The 18,969-nt window shown below is 43.2% G+C and overlaps 2 protein-coding genes across 4 annotated transcripts in view; both read left to right on the top strand.

Annotated features, from left to right (window-relative positions):
- Positions 1–6,326, top strand: part of LOC146321968 (uncharacterized) — a 21,611-nt gene extending 15,285 nt beyond the window's left edge. Inside the window, exons 8-14 of one of the 2 annotated variants that reach the window (XM_084727301.1) lie at positions 75–163; positions 842–1,064; positions 2,569–2,691; positions 2,831–2,996; positions 3,200–3,288; positions 4,781–4,895; positions 6,302–6,326. In XM_084727301.1, coding sequence (XP_084583427.1) covers positions 75–163; positions 842–1,064; positions 2,569–2,691; positions 2,831–2,996; positions 3,200–3,288; positions 4,781–4,895; positions 6,302–6,311 — 815 coding nt within the window. In that variant the 3' untranslated portion in view covers positions 6,312–6,326. Of the gene's footprint in view, positions 1–74; positions 164–841; positions 1,065–2,568; positions 2,692–2,830; positions 2,997–3,199; positions 3,289–4,780; positions 4,960–6,301 lie in introns of those variants that run through there. The other variant, XM_084727302.1, reaches the window with a different exon arrangement.
- Positions 4,810–18,969, top strand: pianp (PILR alpha associated neural protein). Of its 2 annotated transcripts, none has more exons than XM_084727304.1 (6): positions 4,810–4,895; positions 6,302–6,358; positions 7,439–7,866; positions 8,265–8,343; positions 17,956–18,102; positions 18,776–18,969. In XM_084727304.1, exons 2-6 carry the CDS (start codon positions 6,348–6,350, stop codon positions 18,795–18,797), a joined length of 687 nt encoding a protein of 228 aa, XP_084583430.1. In that variant the 5' UTR covers positions 4,810–4,895; positions 6,302–6,347; the 3' UTR covers positions 18,798–18,969. The 2 variants fall into 2 exon arrangements, with proteins under 2 accessions (XP_084583430.1, XP_084583429.1); XM_084727303.1 differs by lacking the exon at positions 4,810–4,895 and adding an exon at positions 5,199–5,743.

Raw genomic sequence — 18,969 nt, 5'->3', positions numbered from 1 at the left:
CGACCGTGACCAGCAGTAATGACTGCCAGACGCCTGTCAGCACATGTTAACCTCACACTCTGTCACCTCTGCAGACGGGGGGAAAGTTCAGGCCTGGAGCTGGCACACCTTCGAAAACTGCCAGTCAATCAACGCTCACCAGGAAGCAGTCACCTCCGTCCAGGTGGGTGGGTCACGGAATCGCTGTCCACGCCGAGGATGCTCACGCTGCTTCCTCGCGCTCGGCCTATTTTTATTTTTAAGGAAGGCGCTGGCTGACAGAACACGCCACCGTTCCTCTCTCTGCAGGAAGTGTCTAAAGTAGTTTAAGAACTCTTAATTATTAATTTGTGAAAAGCCTCTCCTCAGAAAATCAAACAGCTATATTTCCACACTCTCATCCTCACGCACGCTCTCCTTGTTTATCGCTTTCAAATGGAAATCAAAGATATTTGTTGAGATGTAAGCTGTGGAGCTCGGCCAATTTTAGAGAGCATACTGTACATATTTTGAGTAAAAAGGCTTTTTATGGATATCGAAATCCAAAGCTGCATATGCACATTTTTTTTTTTTTCAATTTGCAATCATCAAAATATGCCTAAAGCATTAAAGCGTAACGCATCATTGTCATCCTCTTTGTTGTTTATCATGCAAAGCGCACAATCCATTTATAACCAGCAGCAGCACAGAAATGTTCACACACTTCTCTTCCATGTACACAAACATATGTGCACTCTCTCCTCCTCTCTGTGTGTGTCTCTCTCTCTCACACACACACACACACACACACACACACACACACACACTCACTGGGTGCAGACTCAGATCACCATGACAACCGTGTCTCCTGTGCCCTCCACAGTCTCAGGGTCCGCTGGTGTTCAGCGGCTCGGCCGAGGGGGGGGTGTCTGTGTGGGAGAACCGGTGTTCCGACCAAGACCCTCTGAGGCTGCTGCACCACTGGAGCGGCCAGGTGACGGGCTGCGGCGGGGGGCCCGGCGGCCGTCTGACCCTCAGCCCGCGGGGGGACCGTGTGTTCCTGGCTCACGGCCGCGCCTGGCTCAAGATCCTGCACTGGAGGACTGGTGAGCTGTGGAACGGGCTTGGATAACGCAAGTGCTAACTAGAAACATACAGGGTTCTTCAGCCTGTCCGGGCCACTTTCCCTGTTCTGGGTGGAACCATTGTAATCAAGGATGTCATCAACAGAGGGTGCTGCACAACCCACAGCAACCTGCAGAACATGACACACCCACTTTGGTTCTCAGGGAAATCCTGCTGTTTTTGGCTACAGGTGGGAACCAACTTTTTTGGTTCTGAACAGATTTATTTTTAATGGAAATACTTTGTGTTAGTGGAAAAGGCCTATCAGAGAGTTCTACCTAGAACTCAACATAAAGGGTTATACCTTCATCCTTAACCTCCTATGAAAAGTACTACAAGAACCCTTCTGTTGTATGTTTCCACTCAGAACATTCTCTTAGGGTTCTGTCCAGAACCTTTCCATCTTCTAAGGACCAAGAACCGAGTTCTACCGAGAAGCCTTTTATGTTTCAAAGGTTTTATCTAGAACCCATCCAGTGGGTTCATCAAGGATTTCAACAATCCCTGATTAACTCTTTCTTACAAAAAGGGTTCTTAATGGAACTATTAGTCTTATTAGCCTATAGGGTTCTTTGGGTGGTCCTCATAGGTGAACCCTTTTTGGTTCCTGGTTGAACCTTTTATAGAGGTTCCAGTTCAAACTATCTCATATGGTTCTGCCGAGAGTCCACCTATGAGAGGCTCTACAGAGAACCCTTCTATGGTGTAATGTTTCTACCCAGAACCCTCTCTTGGCGTTCTATCCACAAAACTTTCATCTTCTAAGGATGCTGACAAGAACTAAGCTCTATTGAGAAACCTTTAATATTCCACATAGTTTAACCTAGAAGACAACATAATACCTAGAACTATCTGTGAAAGGTCTCACAGAGAACCCCCTTTAAGAGGTTCTCCTGAGGACCGTTCTATGGTGTAATGTTTCCACCCAGAACGCTTTCTTGGGGTTCTACCCAGACCCTTTCCATCTTCTAAGGATGCTAACAAGAACACTACCTAGAACCCTTTTAGACCACAAGAATTTTGTCTAAAACCCACCAAGGGGGTTCTACCAAGAAACGTTTTATATTCCATGATTTTTTTTTCTAAAACCCATGCAGGGGAGGTTCTGTAGAGAACCTTTTTATATCACAAGGGTTTTACCTCAGCCCACCCTGGGGGTTCTACCAAGAACCAAGAATCTTCTCATCTGTTCTTCTATTTCTTCTGTTATTCGTCTATATCTAGAACCCACCCACCCCTTTGAGGATTTCAACAGTCCCTGAAGAACCCTTAGTCTTACAGAAAACCCTCGATGCACCCTTCCATCAAAATGGGTTCTAAAGAAGAAAATGGCTCTGGGTAGAACCTCGGCCCTTCAGGAAGAACCATTTTGGAACCGTTGTTTCTAAAAGTGTGCAGCATGCGTGTGTGAAAGTTTGAAAAAGGGAGGTAGATGCAGGAACATCTGCATAATCCCTACGCCTAACATCTGTCCAATTATGACAGGAACGATGTCCAGACTGACCAATCACAGCAGCATCACCGGGGTAACAGATTGCGCCCACCAGGCAGGAGGCCTCCTAATTGGCTCCTGCTATGATCTGGCGAATGGAGAGAGCTCTCTAAACTGTGAGTCGCGGAGTAAACCGTGTGCAGCCAGAAGTTAGTCTCCACTCTGAGAGGGTTGAAAGGACTTAAGACAAAATCGAAACCACTTTGTTTTCCTCCGCTGACCTCCGTTCTCTTCATCCCCCTCTCCTCCCTCCAGTGTTCTCTCTGCCTCGGTGTCGGTACCTGGCCTCTCTGACCTGGCCCGACGCTCCCAGAATCCTCTGCTTTGCGACGTGGACCACGGGGAGCGGAGACCACCGGTGGGTCAGCGGAGGTCGAGACCTCGTCGTATGGGAGCAGCTCCCCAGCTCTGGGAAGCAGAGGTGGGTGCGATGCATGTCAGCGGTACTCAGCCAGAAAGGTTCTAATGTAAACTGCTCAATTATTTTGCTTATTTGCATATTTCTTCCAAGGTCAACGGCACGGCTAATTCTGAAGCTACACTGGGATTTATAATGTGCGAGTGGGTTTAACTGACTTTGACACACACTTCTATTGATATTAGCTGTTTAATGAATTGTTACAGGGGTGACATCACAGTGAAGAGAGACGGCCGATTGGAGTCCTGCATGCTGGAGTCGGAGGGAGACACAGAAGATGACGGGGAGACTGATGGTACACACACACACATACACACAAACACACACATACACACACACACACACGCTGCAATTTCACACCCTTTCATGTCTTTATTTATTGACGTTTAGGCTGAGTTGCACCAACAAGGATTAATTTTCATACCTGATTAAATCATTACGTTGCGCCAAACCTTTTAAACTAGCTTAAAATTAAAAAAGATTAAATATGAATTTCTCTTAAAATCCCAATTTAGGTTTTACTCAAAACCAAATGAAATTTAAATCTGTTGCACCAAAACCCTAAACTCCGATTTGATGTCTTATTAACTTTAAACTTACACTTGAGGAGGTTTAACTTTTCAAATGGTTGCGTTTTTTTTAAGCTGGATTGAGCAAAATAATCAAGTTCCTTGAAGAAAAAGAAAGAGACAAACTCAAAAACCAAATGACTTTTTATGATGCGCACCTTTTCTGTCTTTAATTACAGTGATAATTCGGGCAACAAGTTTTCCTCAAAGGATGAGAAATTCAAGTTTTTCTGCTGAGTTATGAGAAGGCTAACTAGGCTAATTGACTTTTTAGCTCGCTAACAGACAATGAAATGCATTTTGATAACTTATTAGCTAGCTAACAAGCATAAGTTTTTTAATTTTACTCTTTAAGTAGCTAGTAAATAATGCAAGGTTTTATTAAATTTTAAGCTAGATAGCAAAAAAGACAAGGTTTAAGCCAGCTGGTAAACACTATAATCTTTTTTTTTAAAAGCTTTTAGTGAGCTAACTAATAAACAATTCAGCATTTCAATAACTTTTTAGCCAGCTAGCAAACATTGTAGCATTTTGTTAATTTTTTAGCCAGCTAGCAAACAATATAACCTTTCTTAATCTTTTAGCAAGCTAGCTAGTACATGATGCAATGTTTTGTTAACATTTTAGCAAGCTAGATTTTAATTAATGTTTTAGGTAACTAGCAAACAATATAACTTTTTAGTTAGCTGGCAAACGATGCAAAATTTGGTTAACTTTCCAGTCAGCCAGCATATAACATTTTTTAAAATAACATAGCCTTTTAGCAAGTTAGCCAGTAAACAATTCAATGTTTTGATAATAGCTAGCAAACAATAAAACTTTTACAAACTTTTTAGAAAACAAGGCATCCCCCTGTCCTTTATACCTACTGGTTCCCAACAATACTCAGATTTATTTTTTATTTCATTTAATTTTAGGTAAGCAAGCATCTCCACTTATTGATTGAATTCCATTTAATTTCAGTTTAAATCACTAAACTTGAATTTACCAAAGAGATTCATTTTTAATAGTGCAACAGAGCTCAGCTTAATTTTAAACGTGGATTTACTCATTTTAAACCCAGTTTTGCTGAACTCCGATGAGAACTAATCTCAGATTAAATGAATCTTTTATTGGTGCAAGCCAGTCTTAATGAGTAACCATGGAATTGCAGATTTCACTCCCAAGTTAATTTTAGATGTCGTGACGAATCATTACGACCTCATTTGTCACGTTTAGATTGTGAGGATGATGATGACAACGATGATGAAGGAAGAGACAGGCGGTGTGACGGCGAGGAGGAGGAGGAGGAGGAGGACGGAGGGTCCGGCTCGTGGCTCCGCTGCGTCCTCCAGTGAGTGCCGGCGGAGGACACCACCGCCTGCAGCCATGAGGAGGAAATGAGACGGGGGGAGTGGGGGGGGAAGACGGGGAGGTGACAGTGAGGGAGGGGAGTGAAGTGTGACAGACTGAGTGTCAGAGAGAGGGAGCATATGGATGGAGAAAGTGTGTGTGTGTGTGTGTGTGTGTGAATGTGTGAGCGGTGGGCAGATTGTTTTCTATGTAAATATTGTCTTCACATACAATAAAGCTGTCACCGTGTGACTCTCACCTCCAAATTTGCATTTCTTGTTGTCTCTCCCTTTTTTTTTTTCTTTTTTTTTTTTTTTCGTAATCGCAATCTGACCCTGCCTCCTCTTCAAACACCAGTTCACCGCCCCGCTCTGCCGGCGCAGCTTGTGTAAATGAATGTAAATTAAATTTTATTCCATCTTTATTCCCCCTCTGCTCTCCTTCCTCCTCCTCTTTTGCTGTCTCTTTTCTCTCTGGGGTGTCCTTGCTGTTTTTTGTAAACACAATTGAAGAGTTCTTTTTTTGTTTTTTTTGTTTTTTTCTAAAACGAGCTTATTAATGTTGTCCTCAGTATCATTTCTGTTTGCCTCGTCAATTTCATTTCTTTTCCTCTGCGTCCATTTAATTGAAGCCGTTTAAAAAAAACACACACATAATTAGCATTTAAATCTCTTTCCTACAGTCTCTTGCCCTCCCTCTTTCTCTCTCTCTCTCTCCTCTCTCTTACTCTAGCAGACTCTACATGTCTCAGTCGCTACGGCAACCGATGCTTTTTTTTCTCTCCTCCTCTGTATCTCCCCCCTTTCTCTCCGTCTCCCTCCCTCATTCCCTCTCTCTCCGCTGCCAGAGGTAGGCATGATAACTGATATGTGTCGGAGTGTGTGAGCGTCTGTGTCCGTCTCTGCCGGTGTTTTGCTGTGGTGTGTGTGTGTGTGTGTGTGTGTGTGTGTCTCTCTCTCTCTCTGAGTGACATTTCTGTGGCATTTTAGGCAGCAGTTCGTGGATGGGAAGTTACAGCTCTCTGCTCAAAGTGCCATATAGAGTGTTGGCTCCATGCATGACGCGTCTAATGATGATTAATGTGCCGTGCTCAGGTGTGTGTGTGTGTGTGTGTGTGTGTGTGTGTGTGCACTGTAACTGTGACAGTGAGTGTGTACTTGTGGCTGTTTCTGGATGCAGATGTGGAATCTGTGCAGACATGTGGTGGATAATTGAGTGTTAAATCTAAAAAGCCCAGGGGAGTCTGTATTGGGGGGAAAGAAAAGTGACTTTCTATGGTTTTTATCTGGCAACGTAAAAGAAGAAGAAGAAGAAAAAGAAAAAAAAAAAAAAAAAGCTGGACCCTCCCCCTTTTCTCTCCCTCTCTCCTCTCTATCTCCCCTCTTTCCCCTCTGTCCTATCTTCCAGAGAGAGATGATCGGCGGAGCGGAGTCTCAGTGAACACAGCGGAGCGATGGAGAGATGGTAAGATGGATAGAATCTGAGGTGAAGGAGGGATGTGTGGTGTGCAGATGCAGTGGTGGACTCAGGCTGTCTGAGGGGCCGGGGCGAAAAAAAACAAAAATAAAACAAGGGCACCAGCTGCATGTGGTGGGGCAGCAGCTCGCCGGAAGATGGGATGCATTTATCGCGTTTTGTCCTCTGGAAGGGCACTTTATCATGTTGCCTCTGTTGGAAGGGTACTCTATAGGGAACTTCATAATGTGTTCTCGACTGGAAGGGCACCCTAGAGGGAACTTTCCCACATTTTGTCCACTGGAGGGGCACTTCACCACGCTTTCTGTCCTGGAAGGGCACACTAGAGAGTACTTTACCACATTTTGTCCACTTGAAGGGCACTTTGCCACATTTTCTCTACTGGAGGGGCACTCTAGAGGGCACTTTACCTCTGGAAGGGCACTCACTTAACTGTGCTTTGTCTACTGGAAGGGCACTCATGAGGACAATTACTTACTTTTGTCTGCTGGAAGGGCACTCTAGAGGGCACTTCACTGTGCTTTGTCTACTGGAAGGGCACTCTAGAGGGCACTTCACTGTGCTTTGTCTACTGGAAGGGCACTCTAGAGGGTTCTTTATCACGTTTTCTCTACTGGAAGGGCACTTGTGAGGGCACTTAGCCACTTTTGCCTGCTGGAAGGGCAGTCTAAAGGGCACTTCACTGTGCTTTGTCTATTGGAACAGCACTCTAGTGGGTACTTGACCATGCTTTGTCCACAGGAAGGGCACTCCAGAGGGCACTTTATCACGTTTTCTTGGACATTGGGCCATTCTAGAAGATATTTATCGTGTTTTATCTACTGTAGGGGCATCAAAGAGGGCACCTTTGCGGCGTTTTTGTGAACATGGGGCCCTCTCTGTCCCCCCTCTGAGTCCACCAGTGTGCAAATGTATAAAATGTCATTCTGAGTGATGGCTGGCAGGAGGATCAATGTGTGAGCTGATGAGGTTGTGCAGGGCGCCTGTAGACAATACATTTTCTCAGATAACTTCTCTGTCACTCCTCCACCGCCTCTCATTCTCCTCTCCTCCACCTCTCTCTTCCAGCTTCATCTCTCCTGTCGCACGACTGACTGCCCTCCGCTGCCTCATTTCCCTCCTCCTGGTTGCTCTGGTGACACAGCCCTCCACCTGTAACCGTGACGACAGCGAGGTCGAGGAGCAGGTGGACGCCCTGTCGGTCCAGCTGTCCGTCACGGCCCAGGTCACACCCACCCCTCTGTGGGCGGTGGTGTGGGGTCCCACGCAGCCTCTGGAGGATGAGACCTATCACTTCCTCTCCAGCCAGGAAACGGACCCCCTGCACCACCAGCAGCAGCACGGGAGCCAGCAGGAGGCCAGCACCGCCACGTCCGAGGACTGGCCTTATCCGGATGGAAGCGTGCAGCCCCGAGAGGAGGCACCGCTGGAGTCTAAGGACCAGGAGGGAGTGGAGGATGGAGGGACGGAGGCGGAGGAGACGGAGCCTGAGGAAGGTGGGCATCAGGAGATGCACATGAAGGATTTCTAAATAAAGGTGGCCACGAGCCGCAGTCCATGTGAACACACACACGCCACAAGTCCTCCAGGGAATTAGCTGTCACCAGGGTGAAGGCTGACAGTGTGTGCAGCCGGCTGTGTCTGCGACGGGGAATGCCTAATAAAGTTCTCATCACTCACAGGGAGGAATTGGCCGCTGTCAAATTGCAAGATACAGAGAAGACGTCATCGGATTAGTGTTGGTGTAGTTGGGGGCCGGCGTCTCGCACATCCAATTTCATGTCTCAGCTGGCTTCACTGATTTCTTCTTTTGTTCTGGATACAATTATACATGGTCATGGTCTGAGATTAGTAACTGCATGAGCATGTGTGTGTGTGTATGTGTGTGTTACAGTGGACCCTCAGTTCTACGTCACCGTGACCATCTCCTCGCTGCTCATCTTGACGGCAGTCGTCATTACAGCCAAACTCTGGTAGGAACCTCAACTCTCTCCTCCAAAACTCCCTCCTCTCCTCTTGTTTGTGTGTGAATGACCATGTGAATATAAAGTGGATGTTGCTGAATACGAGTGAATGATCAGCAAACTTTGCCTGTGTGAGCTGGACACTGCTGGTTCCCCTGATTTTAGTTTCTTACAGTAAAAGTTGTCTCAGTTTCAGGACAACCACAGGCGAAGTGTGCGCTTCAATATCAGAGTCCTCCCTTAACGTGGAGTCATTTTGGATTTCTAAATTGGATATGTGTAGACTGGGAGGGTTAGATGAGGTGCTTGATTTGAAACCATCTTGTAGACTATGAATTATTTATTCAGAAAGAAATGGATTTTTTTTTGTTTGAGTGTACCTCAGTTGAAGCAGGGAAGTGTTAAAGTCAATTGTAGATTTCCTTAGAACAGAAGTTTTGGGACGTGCTTAAAGGAGTCACAAGATAAATCTGAGGAGTTGCGAGATCATTAACAAGAGCCTAACCTAACTTATGTTGCAAGTAAACTAAATTTTAAAGATGGTTAAAAGATGTTGCTGGGGGACCTGTAAAACATATAGTCACATCTTAAGTTAGCTAATGTTAGTGAAATGCTAGCTAACCAACTAGCTGATCTACATAAATGTTAGCTAGCCAGTTAGCAAGTGTTTTGATAATATTAGCTATCAGATGTAACTAGCTAGCTAACAACTGGTGTCAAATTAGCTAACAATTTAGCTAACATTAGCTAACTAAAGATGTGTTTTTATATATGGCTGCACGAAAAAAAGGTTTTTGACTGAAATTGCAATTGTGATACGATAAGTGGAAATGATCAGTTTTGCAGAACAATTTTCAGGTTCACTGAAAAAAAACTTAAAATCTTGATGATGTGATATTTATTAAAGTCTGTACAAAACAAACATATTTTAATTTATCTGGAGAACAAGATTTTTAGGTCAGGACTTAATTCTAATGCTGTTTTCTCACACATTATTCCTTTTTCAAAAAATTGCGATGTGGTTCTGGTTCTGCGATTTGGATATTGCACTTGGCCATATTGCAATTTTATTACAATTGCGATTAATTGTGCAGCCCTACTTTTATATGTCAATTTTTAAAGACCCTCCCAGCAACATCTTTTAACCGTCTTCAAAATGTGATCTTATTTCCAACATAGATGAGCCACACACATATTACATCTATATCTATGTTTATAATCTGTACACATAAAGATAAGTCGCATGTAGACTTTAAATTGGTAAAAAAAATATGTTTGGAACAGCTGACTCAATCATTTGCTTAGGCTGTCCATAAATGTTAAAGTGAAAATTTAGCACTTTTTATGTTGATGTCAAATCAGTGTTGATGGTAATTGTAGTCAGTTGAAGCAATTATTTCCTCATTGTGTGCTATATTGACCAAAAAAGATGAGTCTAACTTCCCACGAGTAGGTGTTCTGTCACAGGTGCTGCCTTGCATAAATAGTCAGAACACTGGCAGTGCCTACATGCACCAAGATGCATAGCGTACAAGCTTCTGACGCCCACGCCCATGTCGCTGCATATCCCCACCTTAGGCTGTTGGCCAAAACATAAGAGTTCGATGACAAAATTACCCATCTAGCACAAGGGCTGCCCCTGAGCAAAGATTTTCAGGTTGACTAGTAATTGTCAGTTGAAGCCATTCGTAGCCATTAGCTTGTTAAATGCTAAAGTCAAAAGTGGCAATGTTTCTGAATGTGTCGGAACAGCCAGCAGGAGACGGGAACATTTTGTTGGTTTATTTTAACACAATATAACCTCACACAAGTCTTGCTGTTCAAAACACAGGAATAAATAATTTCCAACTCCACAAAAACAAATGCTCACCCACTATTATCATGATGGATGATGTATACTTACAAATCACCTCACTAAGTTGCAAACTTGTACCTCAACCCCTTCACACCTCCTGTCTCCGTCTGAACCAGCCGTGCCGCCTTCATCCCCGGTGTCAGTCTGCTGGTCGCAGCCTCTGTAAATCATTCTGGTGCTGTGTTCCCTGTCATCAAACTGACCTCTGTCGTTCTCGGAGGCTGTGTCCCGGTCTAATAAGACAGAGGACATAACCAGCTAATGACAGCACAGTTAGCAACCTGCCTCACTGTTAGCAGAGGAAAGGTCCGTGTTGCAACGATCCCCTGATACTTTCCTGAGCCTAACAGCAAGGCACAGCTCCCTAATGTAATGTGAGGTGTTTTTTTCTTTTTTAAACTTTTATCTACAACTAATGGACTAATGAAAAGACTAAACAGCCCAGTCTAGCATGCCCCCTGGCTGTGCAGAGGTGGAGACTACAAATTCAAGCTGTAGTTCTTCTGCAACACCAACTGCATCACTGTGACATCACTGGAACAGGAAGAGAAACGGATTTTGCAGATTTTAATCAATTATGGCTTGAGATAATGACTACAAGCCAACTGGAAAAGCCTTTCATCGGAGGCAGCCCAAGTGCAAGATGACTGTTTTTGTCACCTAACACTATGTTTTGGCTAACACGGTAACCGCTACAGGCTAAGGCGGTGACAAACAGCAACACGGGCGTCAGAAGCTTGCACGCAATGCATCCTGGTACATGACGGCACTGCTCTGCAAGCAGGAGAAATCGGCTTTTCTTGATCAGTACAGCACACACTGCCATCAACACATGAAAAGTGGTGAATTTTCCCTTTAAGAGTATACTGTGCTTTGATGGGGTTGAAAGCATCTAGAATTTGCCATTTCGCCCCTTTCTACTCACTGATGTGTCGAGATGAAAATGTATGGATTGGGCAAGATGTGTCTGGACTGATGACGAGGCCAGTTGTGTGGGTTTTTGTGCAGATGAGACAGTTACACTTGTGTTTGCACGTGCATGTTGATCTGTCCGTCCTGTCTGTGTCCCCGCTGTCCACGATTACGTAATGTGTCCACGTATCTCCCGCCGTAAAGACCGAGCTGAGTAATTGCTAACTAATGACTTTATTAACAGCACTTGTGTTCCCGAAAGTCACAGTCGGCACCGATGTGTCATTTAGTGCCATTAGAGTTGCAATGATTAAAAATTCTTTATAGCCCTTAGACAAAAACAGATCTGTTGCCTCACAGGCGCGAGCAGCAACATGGCTTCACGGGTGTCAACACGCCTTAAGAGCCCAGCAGCCATTAAAGCTCTCGGAGCATGTAAACACAGGGGTGGGGGATCAGTCTGTGTATGTTGAGTGCTCTGGCCTTGGAGGAAGCTGCACACATGGCCATTAGCTGGAAACGGGGAGTCATCTATGTGATGTAGTGGAGCACTTCCACGCTTTGCTGATCAAACCAATAACACCTAGTTTATTTGACCGCTGGGACTTCTCTCCCCTCTCCTCCTGCCTCTCACACTCTGCTTTTTCTTCTCTTCTTTTGTCAGTCCCCCCCTTTTTTCCTCACCCTTTTTTATACTTTTACTCTCCTCATCTCCACTGCAGTTCTCCTATCAGCTCATCTTACCCACAGTTTTATTGTATCATAATTTTTCATTTCATTGCCTAAATCTGTAGGCTATAAGTCGTTCTTCTTCACATTCATTTTTCACACTCGCTCTTAATCTCACACTCATTCTTGAGAATTGGGATAAATCATGTCCTACCAAAGACAACCTTTAAAAATTATTAACACCAACACTGTAACTCCAATATTTGGTGGAAAATATTCTTTAAATATTTATATATTTGAAATAGATGTAATTTATGAAATGTTTTGGTTTGCTTTCATTTTTTAAAATCCTAAAGTTGCTCTGTGACAAACAAGAATTCACAACATCAATTTTAACAATACCTACTGATGATATAGGTGCTATTATAATCATCTATGGCTTAAAATCATTTTTAAATGAAAATGTTGGCCCTTTAAAGTTGTGCCCCAGATTTCCATCACTTCCGTCAGATTTTTACAAAAACTCCTGGTGTTAAAAAGGCAGGAATACTGCTCAAGCACTGATAAACTTTCTATTTTAAGTTAATTTAATGATATTTTAAATAAACAAAATGGCTACGCACTATGGCTATGATGTGAAACGAAGAAATGTAACATTTTGTCAACTCTGTCAGATTAAAAACAAAAAACAAAACATGATTTAATCAGGCATAAAAAGGGTTAGCTATACCTTAAGGACCCCTGTCTCACTTCCTGGTTTAAAAAAGGCGGGACAACAAGTACTGGTAAACTTTCTATTTTTGATCAGTTCATTGTGTTTCAACCATTACATATTAACTCGATAACCTTTAAAATCAAAGTTAAAGAAGAATTATGGTTTAAAATGTGTATTTTTTAGCATTAAGAAAACGCTTAGCAACTTTAAATAAAAAAAATGGCTTCTCACTATGTCTATGCTGTGAAATTAAAAAATGTAACATTGTTTCAGCTCCGTCAGATTAAAAAGAAAAAGATTTAATCAGGCATAGAAGAGGTTAGCTATACCTTAAAGACACGTGTCTCATTTCCTGGTTTAAAAAAGGCTGTGGCTCGTAAAAAACTTTGTATTTTTGATCAGTTCATTAAATAACGTTGCTGTCAGATGTGTCTCAACCATAACATATTAAAAAGTTAAATAAGAATCATGTTTTAAAAATGTGTATTTCCATCTGAGGGAATTGACGTCTTTAATCCAAAAAAAAAAATCAATCACTCGGAGGTTGGCCTGTTACAAGCTTTTAATAGCCAAGAGTTTGATCTTTTATCAGATATTTTCCCAGCATTACTGAAGAGAAATCACCCCCCCCCTTCAAAATGCGGTTTTGCCCCAAACCTCAAGAATGAATGTTATACTTCTGCTCTCCTCCTCTTTACTGTAATGCTCCTATCTGCTCATCTTACCCACGTTTCTATTGTATCGTAATTTTTTTATTTCATTGCCTGAATCTGTAGGCTATAATTCGTTCTCCTTCATATTCGTTTTTTCACACTCGCTCTTAATCTCAGTTTTGCTCCCACACTCCTACATTATCTCCCCTCGCCTTCTCTAACCCTCCCTTCCTCCCACTTGGGCCTCCTTCCCCTTCGCCTCCCAGGGATTTTTTTTTCCTTTCTTTCTTTCCGTGAATACCTGTGCTCCCCCCCCAACCACCCACCACCACAACCACCCTTCTTCTTTTCTTTCGCCTACTTCCAGTTATCGTTGTTGCCTAGCTCTAACGCTGGCTGTCTTTGCACAGCTGGTACTCCTCTTATCTGCCTCACCAGTCTCCTATCTCTCCCAGCACTGCCAGTCCGGCCGCAGATCCACAGATAATCCTCCAGCTTGCTGTGAGCTGATACACGATAAACCCCCTTTTTCTCTCTGTTCCTGAGACTGGCCTTCGCTGTTGTTTGGATAACTTACTTCGCCGCCCCGCCCTCCCTCCTCCCCCCTTGTTGTGGAGGAAAACCCACCGCCGCTGCTGCTGCTGCTGGTGGATCCAAAGTGGGCCTCGCTGGTAGACATGGCTGCAGCCTCCTCTCTATAGACTGGCTCGTGCTTCAGTGTCATAAATGTGTAAATAACGCCATGTGTTAGGGGGAGAAAGTGCCGCGGAATGAACGAGAGGGGGGTACAGATGGACTGAAATGATAGCCTATAGTGGAAATTGGCCACCGTCCAGTTCATTATGATTATAGAAGAGCGGCATATGTGCTCAGTGATTCTCCCAGCCCTAAAATCGACAGTGTGGCTAATGTTGTCAAGCGTGACAGTGTTAGTGTGTATCTGTGTGTGTGTGTGCGCACATTGAGGAGGAGAGGAGTCAGCCAGAAGTAGACAGGTGTTACTGAGGGAAGACGAGGGTGCAGGATGGCTTTTATGGCTGCAAGAACAGATTTGTTGTGCCACTAAGTATTCTTAAGAGGCTGAACCCGTGGCTCTCGACTGTGTCTTCACCTTAACTCACTGTCCTCATTGAAATAATGCCGTCATCTGCCTTGGGGAGTAATAGATTACATGTACTGGGAATTACGTGATTGGGATGCAAAAGAAAGGTAACTGTATTCCACTGCAGAGTACAACACCTGGCGTGTCTCACAGCACCACTCTGGTCTCAGTAAAACCAGCCAATCAGCAGTCAGTTCATCATCATGGCCTCTAGTTTCACTTGGTTAAAAGTTCAACATCTTTTGTCTTTTAAGTCAGAAAAGAGTGAAAAGTGTCATCGTCCAAGAACTCAACATCTAATTTAAAGAAACATTACGGGTAAGAGCAACTGCTAACATCAGCTACACAGACCAACTGCTATCATCAGCTACACAGACCAACTGCTATCATCAGCTACACAGACCAACTGCTAACATCAGCTACACAGACCAACTGCTAACATCAGCTACACAGACCAACTGCTAACATCAGCTACACAGACCAACTGCTAACAACAGCTACATAGAATAACTGCTAACATCGGCTACATAGAATAACTGCTAACATTAGCTATGTAGACCAACCACTAACATTAGCACCACAAAATAGTCGCTAAGCTACACAGACTAACCAGTAATGTTAGCCTCACACGGGGTCACGAGGGTCAGTTTAAAAATGTATTTTAATACAATTACTAATTACCTGTTTAAAGAAATGTGGCCAGTAACCTAATACAAGTATGAGAATATTAAAGTAACTCACTTTGCATTACTTTTGGATTATATATCAAATATAGTGACACTGTTTAGTCTAATGTAATGTTTTATGTTTGTTGCAGGTTTATTAATTGTTCGTCTAGATAGTCCTTCCTTTGTTGTGCACAAATGTGCACATTTAGATTAATAGGTGTAATTATACACACTTAAATGTACTTTCTTTAGTAACATTAAGCTATTTACACTTCACACTCAAACTTAATGTGAAAAAAATGTTTTTACTCGCACGCAATCCTGGTCACCAGTATCACCACCTACTGTGCCAAAATATTTTTCAATAATAGCAGTAGTATTGATGGGTTACTTAATACTTCGCTAACTCGATGTAAGGATAGTTATTGGTTGGTCTGTATAGCTAATGTTAGCGGTTGCTTTGTGTAGCTAACATTAGCAGTTGGTCTGTGTAGCTAACATTAGAGGTTGTTTTGTGTAGCTAACATTAGCAGTTGGTCTGTGTAGCTAACATTAGAGGTTGTTTTGTGTAGCTAACATTAGCAGTTGGTCTGTGTAGCTAACATTGAAAGTTGTTCTGTGTAGCTAACGTTAGGGGTTGTTTTGTGTAGCTAACATTAGCAGTTGGTCTGTGTAGCTAACATTAGAGGTTGTTTTGTGTAGCTAACATTAGCAGTTGGTCTGTGTAGCTAACATTAGAGGTTGTTTTGTGTAGCTAACATTAGCAGTTAGTCTGTGTAGCTAACATTGAAAGTTGTTCTGTGTAGCTAACATTAGCTGTTGTTCTGTGTAGCTAACATTAGCAGTTGGTTTTTGTGGCTAACATTAGCAGTTGGTCTGTGTAGCTAACATTAGAGGTTGTTTTGTGTAGCTAACTTTACCAGTTGATCTTAGGTGTAAATGTTTCTGTAAATCAGATGTGGAGTTCTTGGATGATGACAGTATTTTCACAGCTGAAGGCAGAACTGTCACCCTACTGTGATGTTCCTCTTTTCTGAGACATCTTTTTTCTGTAACATTTTTCTTGTGAATACAGTCACCTTTTTTTTATGCATCTTAATTATCTAATCCTATTACATGTAATCCATTACTCTTCAAGCCCGGCTACACAGAAACTAACCCGTCAATACTACTGAAAAACGTTTTGGGACAGTAGGTGGTGATACTGGTGACCAGGATGGTGTGTGGGTAAAAATACTTGAACACTGTTTACTTAAAGTTTAAGAGTGACGTGTAAATAGCTTAGTCTTACTAAAGAAAGTACATTTAAATGTGTATAATTACAGCTATTAATGTAAACGTGCATTTGTGCACAACAAAGGAAGAAATATCTGGACAAACAATTAATAAACCAACAACAAACACGAAACAGTTTCACCATATCTGATATTAAAGTGATGCAAAAGAAGCGAGAAGTAATTAGTTTACATTATTTTGATACTGTGAGACTTGCACTTAGGTTTCTCACTGTATTTTATAACATCAAATTAATGATCATATCAGAGTTCATTTTTAAAGTTACCCCCTCTGTCCACCTTGTTGCATCCTTCCCTCCTCCCCCCTTGTCCGTCCCTCCGTCATCCCACAGTGCCCGTCTCCTTCCCCATTTCTCGCTCTGCCTCCCTCTCCCCTCTGACAGCGTTTTAATGAGTCCGATGAGCGCACTAATTCTCTCTCACAGTGGCAGTGTAATGTGTTCGCTGATGCTAAATGGCTCGGCTTTTCTTCTCGATGCTCTCTGACTCTGTTTCTCTGTCTCTGCCCCCCCTCTTGTCTTTTCTCTTTATTCTGCTGTTTTTCTTGATCTGTTTCTCTGTCTGTCTCCCTCAATTTCAACCTCAATCACTCCCTTCTCTGTCTCTCACTGTCTCACCTTGTTTTACTCCAACTTTATTTGTTTTTTTCATGTTTCTATTCCTGTTCATCTTCTTCCTTGTCTTTTTGTGTCTTTTTTCCTTCATCTTTCTTTTTACTCTTGTCTGTCTCCTGTTCTCTTTTTCCTCACTATTTGTCTTTGCACTTTTCTGTATTATTTTTACTCCCCTCTTCTTTTCTCTTTTTCCCCTAAATTCCCATCTTTTTCTTTTCCTGCATCTGTCTTTTTTCTCTGTTTTGTCTCCCCTTACCCCCTATTATTATTAATCTTTTCCCTTACTTTCATTCTTTTTCTTATTTTCTGTCTTCCTTCTATTCCACTTTTCTTCCTTTTCTCTTTTGTCCTCACTTTCTTTTTGCTCTTGTGTCCCCTTTATTCCCTTCTTCTTTGTTACTTTTTCTTTTCCATCTTTTTCTTTTCCTGCATCTTTCTTTTTCCTCTTGTCTGTCCCCATTTATGTCCTCTCTTCCTCTTTGTCTTCTTTTCCCTCCCTTTGCATCTTTTTCCACTGGTCTGTGTTTCATTTATTCCATCTTCTTTTTAATCTCTTTTTCCCCCTCATTTTCTACCTTTTTCTTTTCCTGCATCCTTCTTTTTCCTCATCTGTCTCCCTCTTATTCTACCCGTCTTCTTTTTCTCTTTTTTCTCACTTTTTGTCTTTTTCCTTTTGTCTGTCTCCCCTTTATTCCCCTCTTCGTTGTCCCCTTTTTTCCCGCATCTTTGTTTTTTGTCTTGTCTTTCTCTCTTTTTTCCCCTTTTCTCCTTGGTCTTTTTATTCTAAACTTCCATCTTTTTCTTTTCCTCCGTCTCCCCTTTATTCACCTCTTCTTACTTGCTTCGTTTTCCCTAAATTTCCGAATGTTTCTTGTCTGTCTCCTGTTTATTCCTCTTTTCTTCTTTGCCTCACTGTCCCTAACTTTTCCATCTTTCTTTGTTGGACTTGTCTGTCTTCCCGTTATTCCCCTTCTTTTCGTTGTCTCTTTTTAATCCTGAATTCCCATCCTCCATCCTTATCTTCTCCTTCTACACGTCTCCCACAATCTCTCGCCTTCTTCCATGCCCTCTCCTCCTTTTCCTCTCTTCTTCTTCTTCTTCTCTCCATCTATCTTGTGCCACTATCCTCCTCTCCCAGTTACGATCGCAGCTGTTCCCAGCATCCACCCCCGCTTTCCCGTGGCGTGGCTCCCCCCCTCTCCCTCGCGCTCCCTCGATCCCTCGCTTCGGAGGACAGCCGGCAGACGTTGCACAGCACCTCCTCCTCCTTCACCGACAGGGAGAGGTAATGAGTCGCCTCGCCAGCTCTGCACAGCCTGAGTGTGTGTGTCTATAAGTCTATGAGTCTGATGTGCATGCGTGAGTCTCCGTGCACCTCTGGACTCAAGTTTGTGTGTGTGTGTGTGTGTATATGAGTGTCTTATTACCTTTTTTGCGTGCATTGTGAGGATGTACATGCAGTATAATTGGACAGTAGTGTTATTCTCTGTGGAGCACTCAGGGCTGGAGTGTTAGTGCCTATCAGTGTTTTAAACTCCCTCTCCAGATGAGTCATCGTGGGCCTGTGAAAAGGCGCCCAGCCGCCGCCGCCGTCCATGAAATGATGCTTTTATTTGAGGGTATTTAAAGTTAATCTCAATCAGGATAATTATAGTGCTGTACACCACTGCTCCCTCTCACTTCCATCCCCCCCTCCTCCTCCTCGTCCTCCTCTCCATCAGCTTTTCCTCCTCTTCCTCCTTCTCTTCCGTCTCTCTTCCCTCCGCCGCCCTCTCTGTCCCCTGTGATGCAGCTTTCCGTTTGCGTGTACACCACTTTTCCAGCTTCAGGCCTCTCTGCTCCACTTCTCTTCTCTTTTTCTGTCTTTCCTCCCATCATAACACAACCCTCCTCCTCCTCCTCCTCCTCCTCCTCCCTCTCACTCTTCTCCTTCTTCTCTGTGTCTCTTGCTGTGTCAGGATCCCAGTTGTGAACCTCTGAGGTGACTGTTTTTCCATATGGTAAACATTTCTACGGGGCCTGAGGAGGAACATCAACGCGACCAGAGGGTGTGCCCGCAGCGCCGTTTTATTTTCTCTGAAACTGTGAAATGAATTCAGGGATCCCAGGTATCCAGCCATCACAAAACTCCTCGGCTCCCCTGCGGTCTAAA

The sequence above is a fragment of the Lutjanus erythropterus genome, chromosome 9 (genome assembly GCF_056507025.1).
Source record: "Lutjanus erythropterus isolate fLutEry1 chromosome 9, fLutEry1.hap2, whole genome shotgun sequence".
Taxonomy (NCBI): domain Eukaryota; kingdom Metazoa; phylum Chordata; class Actinopteri; order Lutjaniformes; family Lutjanidae; genus Lutjanus; species Lutjanus erythropterus.
Note: the sequence above shows the minus strand (reverse complement) of the source record. Positions and strands in the feature narration are given on the sequence as shown.

What these genes read in the sequence shown, in the direction of transcription:
- pianp (XM_084727304.1), top strand. An exon ending in GTCATTACAGCCAAACTCTG is followed by an intron (nt 8,344 to 17,955) that starts GTAGGAACCTCA and finishes CTCCTCTCCCAG; the next exon opens with TTACGATCGCAGCTGTTCCC. An exon ending in TCCTTCACCGACAGGGAGAG is followed by an intron (nt 18,103 to 18,775) that starts GTAATGAGTCGC and finishes TTGCTGTGTCAG; the next exon opens with GATCCCAGTTGTGAACCTCT.